Here is a 7,778-nt window from a genome sequence, read left to right on the forward strand (position 1 = left end):
CAGCCACTGCACTCCAGTCTGAGCGACAGAATGAGACTCCAACTCAAAAAAAAAATTAAAAAAAAAATGAACCAGGGTTGCCAAGAGTGGTGGTTCACGCCTTTAATTCCAGCACTTTGGGAGACTGAGGCAAGAGGATTGCCTGAGCACAGGGGTTTGAGACCAGCCTGGGCAACATGGCGAGACCTCGTCTCTACATAAATCAATATTAGCTGGGTGTAGTGGTGCACGCCTATAGCCCCAGCTACTTAGAAGGCTGAAGCAGAAGGATCACCTGAGCTCAGCAGGTAGAGGCTGCAATGGCCATGAGCATGCCACTGCACTCCAGCCTGGGTGACCAAGTGAGACTCCAACTCAAAAAAAAAAAAAAAAATGAACCAGGGCCTGTATACACATCAATGAGCACATTAGATAGTGTCATAGTGACACCATAGTTAGGTCCTGTTATTATCCCCATATGCCGAGACTTCTAGAAATTAACTGGCCCAGGGTTGTGTGAAGTAGCCAATTTGGAATTTAATCAAGCATCCTCAGTCACTTGTGGCGAAGTTATGGGCATGGGTCACAACAGTGACTTAATACAGTTCATGTCAAATGATAAATCCCAGGGGACTGAGACCCCGTCTTCCCCCTATACCCAGTACCTAACACACAGCCTGGTGTATTACAGCAGTTGTTCAACAAACACTTATGGGATGAACATGTGACCAGAGTCTGCTCTCCTAGACAACCCCCATCCCACCCGCCGATGTAGACTAGAACAGGACAGTGACTAAGTATGGAAGAAATAAAGGTGCCCATTTTATAGACTGTCATTGTGTAAAGTGCCCCTTGGACAAGGGAGACAGCTCTGTGACACAACAATGCCCACTTCTTTGGTAAAGCAGGCTAAGAGGCAAGGAATTGAAATGTCTTTCAGATGTCCCAGCCCCTGGAGAGCCCAGATCAGAGGGGACTCCCTGGGACCGTGTTTCTAGTATTCGCCAATATTCCCATCAGGACCCACAAGCCAGGAAAAGAAAATTTTTATAAGAAGATAAGGTAACAGTGAAGTAAGGATTAGGTTTAAAATCAGGTCATATAGGTGGAACGTGATGGCTAACGCCTGTAATCCCAACCCCTTGGGAGGCCAAGGTGGGAGGACTGCTTGAGTCCAAGAGTTCAAGACTGGCGTGGGCAACATAGTGAGACCTGGCATCTACAAAAAAAATTTAAAATTAGCTGGACGTAGTGGCATGTGCCTGTAGTCCCAGCTACTCTGGAGGCTGAGGTGGAAGGATTGCTTGAGCCTAGGAGGTAGAGGTTGCAGTGAGCTGTTATTGTGCTACATTACTCCAGCCTGGGCCACAAGAAGACTCCAACTCAAAAGAAAAAAAAAATCAGGTCATATCCCAAAGCTAAAAATGACCAAGTAATCCTTAAACATTTCTCAAATCAGGCCAGGACAGTGGCTCACGCCTATAATCCCAGCACTTTGGGAGGCTGAGGTGAGAGGAATGCCTGAGCCCCCAGGTCCAAGACCCCAGCCTGGGCAACTTGGCAAGACTTCATCTCCACAATAAATCAAAAAAATTAGTCGGGCATGGTGGTGCGTGCCTGTAGTTCCAGCTACTTGGAAGGCTGAGGTGGAAGGATCACCTGAGCCCAAAGGATCGCCTAAGCCCAGCAGGTTGAGTCTGCAGTGGCTAGGGGCATACCACTGCCCTCCAGCCTGGGTGAGACTCCAACTCAAAACAACAACAACAACAACAAAAAAAAACTGCCTACACATTTGGGGCCAGGCTCAGTGGCTCGGCCGGTATTCCCAGCACTTTGGGAGGTCGAGGCAAATGGATTGCCTGAGCCTACAGGTTGAAGATCAGCCCAGGCAACTCGGCGAGACTTCATCTCTACAATTAAAAAAAGAAAATTCCTCAAATCCTGGCCAGGCACGGTGACTCACCCCTATAATTCCAGAACTTTGGGAGGCCGAGGTTATAGGATTGCCTGACCCCACGGGCTCGAGATCAGCCTGGGCAACTTGGTGAGATATCATCTCTATAATAAATCAAAAAATTAGCCAGGCATGGTGGTGCATGCCTGTAGTTCCAGCTACTTGGACAGCTGAGGTGGAAGGATCACTTAAGCCCAGCAGGTCGAGGCTGTGGTGGCCATGAGCGTGCCACTGCACTCCAGTCTGGGCAACGGAGTGAGACTACATCTCAAAAAAAAAAAAAAAAATTCCTCAAATTCCCAGGACCTGGGGCCTTGGGAATTCCAACAATTAAATTATCCAGTTTCTCCTTGTAGGTCAGCTGTGGCCTCCCTTTCTCTGGGATAGTGGGAATGGGGTCTAGTTGATGGAGGTTAGAGGGACTGATAAAAGGAAAACAAAAAAGGGTTTTTTTTTTCCTCTCTCCTCTGTGTTGTGTGGTTGTTTTTGCCACATCTCTGGAGTTGAATTTGCCAAAGTCACATAAGCCCATGAAGCTACTGCACCACAAAATGAAAGACTCCAATCTCTACAGAGCGGTCAAGGTCAAGGCCTGCTCTAGCTAGGTAAGGTGTTGCCATATGGACAACAGCAGCCATGTATGGGGCCCCCTGGTGGCCTGGAAACACCCCGTGGGCTCTGAGAGCTGGGGTGGAGAAGGAAGCAGGCAGTGGCTCCCTCCCCACCAGATCCAGCCGCAGGAGGCTGAGGGGCCACTTACCCCCACCACAGGCCTGGATGAAGAAAAGCTTGGGCTTCCCTCCCAGTCTAGGGCAGCTGGTCCCATTGAAGATGTTCACAATTCTCTCGACAGACACAGGACATCCGTCTGTGCCGTAGACAGCCCCCGGGAACTGGAGGTGGCTGGCCTGGAAGACCAAGAAGACAGGGTAGGAAGCCACCAGCTTGTTCGGAAGTTTTCTGGGGCCAAGCATTCAGAAGGTCACAGCCAGGGGCATGAGGCTGATTTAGACAGAGCAGGTTGGTTCTGGAAAGACCCTAGTCAGCATCCATTCCAGGGGTCTCAAAAGTGCCTCCAGGGGCCAATCTACTTGAAGAGTGCTGGCCAGCTTCCTCTAGACCAGTGGTTCTCAAAGTGTGGTCCCTGGACCAGCAGAATCAGTATCAGTTGGGAACATGTAAGAAATACAATTCTCGGGCCTCCCACAGACTTCCTAATTAGCAGTCTGGTCCTCCAGGCACCTCTCATGCAGCTAAACACAGAACCACTGTTTTAAATCAATTCTTCCCAAACTACATGCACAGGAACCACCTGGAGACTTTGTCACTGTGCACACTCTGAATGAAGTGGGGGGCCTGGCAGTCTGCATTTCTTGCCAGTGCCCAGGCAATGCCCATGCCACTGTCTCAGGGCCACACTATAGGACAAAGGACGAGACGGGCAGTCCCTGCCCAGTTACAGGCCAGAGTTTTGCTGTCTGAGGATGTTGCCTTGTCAGGCCATTTTTTTGGTTTTTTTAAAGGAAGTCATAAATCCTGATTTTGGGGTGAAATTTGTCAGTTTTGAAAATAATGAACAGACCACAGGGAAAGTACAAGTCTCTCGCCTGTGTCTAATGATCCATCCAACCCCTCAACCTAAAATACAAGGAAATTGCCGGGCTCGGTAGCTCAGCCTGTTATCCCGCGCCTTTGGGAGGCTGAGGTGAGTGGATTGCCTGAGCCCGCGGGTTCAAGACCCGCCTGGGCAGCGAGACCTCATCTCTACAATAAATAAAAAAATCAGCCGGGCGTGGTAGCGCATGCCTGTAATTCTGGCTACTGGGAAGGCTGAGGCGGAAGGATCGCCGGAGCCCAGCAGGTCGAGGCTGCGCTGGCCGGGAGCGGCCACTGCACTCCAGTCTGGGTGACCGAGTGAGACTCTGACTCAAAAAAAAAAAAAAAGACGAGGAAACTGAGGCCCAGGAAGGGGTAGAGGCTTGGCTACAATAACCCAGCACAAGAGTGGCCAAACCCCAAGTGTGTCCCAGTGTCCCAAGTCCAGCAGTAAAGGGCCTGCAACAATGCCAGGCAGGATAGGGGCAGGAGCTGAGAACTCTTGTGTGCTGTGCGCGGCTCTGAATAAAATCCAGGGGCAGCAGCTTTGTGAGCAGACCTGGCCTCCTCCCTCCCGCTCCCAGATGGCTTCTCCCAGGAACATGACCCCACCCAGAAAGCACAGCCAACTCCTCAGAGAACCAGATGGCTCCCGAGAATACAGGTGGTGAACAGGGCCCCACAGCTCTTCCCCACAAAGCCAAGAGTGTTTTGACCACAGGAAGGGATAGAGCTCCTGCATGGCCTTTCAGCATAGCCTTTACCCTGCTTCTACCCAAGGAGGAAGGCCAAGTAGAGGGATGCCCCCTACCTGGCAGCCGTGAGAGAGGATGACCACAACACAGCAGTCCAGAGCACTGTGGTCACGCTGTGCCAATTCCTGCAAAGCCAGCAGCATATTCTACAAGGGAAGTTATGTGTGAGCCAGGCACACTGAGGGATCCAGCCCTTGTCCAGGCAGCAAAAGGGCCCAGCCCGAAGGCCTGGACACTTTCTGGGTTCCCTGGAGCCAAGGCTGAAGCAATGACAGTCACAGTAGTCTAAATAACCATTGTTCTGTGTTGTTTCTGTGCTTAGGCATCGTTCACTTAATCCCCACAATAACCTACGGGATGGGGACTATTCTTGCTTTCTAGATGAGGAAACTGAGGTACAGTAGGTAGTTCAGAGACCCAGACTCCTTTGAGTCTGAAGCTTGAACGCAGAACCACTGGGTTATCCTGCCTCCCATGGTCTTCCAGATGAAAGGGCTCGCCTGAGGCTAGGCCCAGTGGCTCACACCTATAATCCCAGCACTTTGAGAGCCCAAGGCGAGAGGATTGCCTGAGCTCAGGGGGTCGAGACCAGCCTGAGCAGCATGGCAAGACTTCATCTCTACAATAAATCAAAAACTTAGCCAGGCAAGGTGGTGCACACCTGTGGTTCCACCTACTTGGAAGGTGGAGGCAGAAGGATTACCTAAACCCAGCAGGTAGAGGCTGCAGTGGCTGTGAGCATGCCAATGCACTCCAACCTGGGCGACAGAGTGAGATTCTTTGACTCAAAAAAAAAAGAAAGGGCTTGCCTGGAGAGCTGGCTGGCTGGCTGGCTTTTGGGGTCCCTGGCAAGACACCTCCTCACATGCCCCCCCTTCCCTTCAGGGACAGTGGCTGTACCTTGGCTGTCAGGTCACACTTCACCTCCACCATGAAATGCAGCAAGCGGAAGCGGCGTTGCAGCTTCTCACAGTCAATGTTGGAGCCGGTGCGGGTGCTGAGCCCCGACTTGCAGGAGAAGTTCACATTGTTGACAATGAAGCAGTGGCCACAAGGCTCAGCGTCCAGGATGTAGGCCTGCCCACAGGGGACCCATGTAAACCCAGGCTCCTGCCCCCTCCTCAGGGAGGAGGCGACCCCTGCTCTCACCCAACTGGTGGACAGTTCTGGGAGATGGGACAGAAAGTGGTGTCTACCCTCCTGTGGCAGGAGTGGCAGGGTCCCCACCCAGATTCCCAGGCAGAAGACAACCAAGGGCAGGGCAGACAGGCATGCTGAACCCCATGACTGAGCCTGGGAGAGACGAACTCCCATCCCGGTATTCAGGGAGTTGCAGTGTAGACTCCAGCAACCCATAAATAGTTCCCACAGAGCCTTGCAGGTCACCTAGTCAGGGCACAGCTGAGAATTGTGTGGTCAGCTCTGTCTGCACTCAGGCCCAGGCCTCCTCGGAGCATCTGAGGCTGCCTCCTCCCCAGGCTCAGTCCTCCCTCCCTTTTTTTCTTTTCTTTTTTTTTTTTTTGAGTCGGGGTCTCACTCTGTTGCCCAGGCTGGAGTGCAATGGCACAATCACAGTTCACCGCAGCCTCCACCTCCTGGGCTCAGATGATCCTTCCGCCTTATCCTCCCGAGTAGCTGGGACTGAAAGCGTGTACCATCACATCTAGCTAATTTTGTAGAGAGATGAGTCTTGCTATGTTACGCAGGCTGGTCTCGAACTCCTAAACTCAAGCAATCCTCCCAGCCTCCCAAAGTACTGGGATTACGGTGTGAGACACAGCACCAAGCCCTGCTCAGCCCCCTTTAAGGCTCTCTCACAGAAGCCATTATTCTTTCTGTTTACAGTACTCATCACTGTTTATATTTACATACTCATTTGCCTGACTTCTCTCTCCCCTGCTAGATGGAGGGCTGTTCCCCAGGCAGCCCCAGCGGGAACCTGAGGTCAGCACACAGGAGCCACTCGATGAATACTCATGAATGACAGTGATAAATTAATAGGCAGCAGGAGCCCCAGCTAGTCCTGACACCTGCCTCTCCTTAGGCCCGCCCCCTCTGACTTTACAGGTGGGAAGTACAGGCAGGGTCGAGTGGGGCTGGACCGGGTCAGGGAGCCATGGGAGGCTGGGACTTGACCCGCACTCCCCAGCCAGCCAGGCTCCCGACCCAGCTGTAGGGAAGGGACCAGAGCCCAGGCAACTAGCCCCAAATTCATGGAGACTCACCAAATCCACACTTCCCCTCAACTTCTCTGGAACACCTGGAGAGACAGGGAAAGAGGAAAACATGAATGGCGGAGTCCAATGGGGAGGGGCAAGGGACTCTATGAAGACAGCCCCCCAAAAACAGCTGGAACTCAGGGACCCGCAGGCTCTTTTGGTGAGAGAGCCAAGCAGCCAAGCCATCTTGAAGAACTCCCTAGAAGTCTCTAACAAAGTGTACCACACACTTACCCCTGAGTCCACCCTCAGGTATACATCAAGGGACATGACTGCATTCGGGCACAAGAGACTTGGCCCCGAATGTTCACTGAGGCGTTAGTCATAATGCCCCAACCCGGAAAAAAACGGTCCAACAAGTTAGTAGACACAGGAATTGTGCTACAGCCACACAGGGGAACAACACAGCCTAAAAAGGAACAAGCACTCATACATGTAATGCCACGGACAACCTTCAAAATAGGACATGTAAAGAAAGCCACCCACAGGAGAGTATAGATAGCGTGACCCCTTTAGCCGAAATTCCACAACAGAAAGGAGTAAGGCAAGCCCCATGAGAGCAGATGCTCTCTGTCTGTGGGAACCATAGGGCCTGGCACACAGTGGGTCCTCAGGAAATACCTGCAGAGTGAACTAATAAGTAAAGATGGGCATTTTCCTTCAACGTCAGAAGAGTTTTCATTTCAATTAGCAAGAACTCCACCGGCCACCAGCCTATAAGGTGGTGACACATTTTTAATTTTCTTTTTATCTTATGTATTTATTTATTTTGCCAGGCACCCTTTATTTATTTTATTTTTTTGAATTGGGGTCACACTCTGTTGCCCAGGCTGGAGTACAGTGGCAAGATTATGGCTCACTGCAGCCTCAACCTTCTAGGCTCAGATCATCCTTCCACCTCAACCTTCTGAGTAGCTGGGACTACAGGATGTGCCACCATGCCCAGTTTATTGTTTTACTTTTGTAGAGACAAGTTCTTGTTATGTTGCCCAGGCTGGTCTCGAGCTCCTGGGCTCAATCTTCCTGCCTCAGCCTCCCAAAGGGAGGAATACAGGTGTGAGTTACCACACCCAGCCCCATATTTTTCTTTCTTTTTTTTTTTTTTTTTGAGTTGGAATCTCACTCAGTCGCCCAGACTGGAGTGCAGTAGCCGTTCCCGGCCACCGCAGCCTCGACCTGCTGGGCTCCGGAGATCCTTCCGCCTCAGTCTTCCAGGTAGCTGGAACTACAGGCACACGCTACCACGCCCGGCTAATTTTTTGATTTATTGTAGAG

General features: G+C 51.5%; 1 protein-coding gene across 1 annotated transcript in view; it reads right to left on the reverse strand.

Moving 5' to 3' along the window:
* CASP9 (caspase 9) overlaps positions 1 to 7,778 on the reverse strand; it is a 35,774-nt gene that overhangs the window by 11,994 nt on the left and 16,002 nt on the right. Inside the window, exons 3-6 of the mRNA XM_021712373.1 lie at positions 6,510 to 6,544; positions 5,185 to 5,361; positions 4,341 to 4,430; positions 2,694 to 2,841 (exon numbers count right to left, since the gene is read on the reverse strand). Of these exons, the coding sequence (XP_021568048.1) occupies positions 2,694 to 2,841; positions 4,341 to 4,430; positions 5,185 to 5,361; positions 6,510 to 6,544 (450 nt within the window). The remainder of the gene's footprint in view (positions 1 to 2,693; positions 2,842 to 4,340; positions 4,431 to 5,184; positions 5,362 to 6,509; positions 6,545 to 7,778) is intronic.

This window comes from Carlito syrichta, unplaced genomic scaffold (genome assembly GCF_000164805.1).
Source record: "Carlito syrichta isolate Samal-C Ts95f unplaced genomic scaffold, Tarsius_syrichta-2.0.1 Scaffold303214, whole genome shotgun sequence".
Lineage (NCBI taxonomy): Eukaryota > Metazoa > Chordata > Mammalia > Primates > Tarsiidae > Carlito > Carlito syrichta.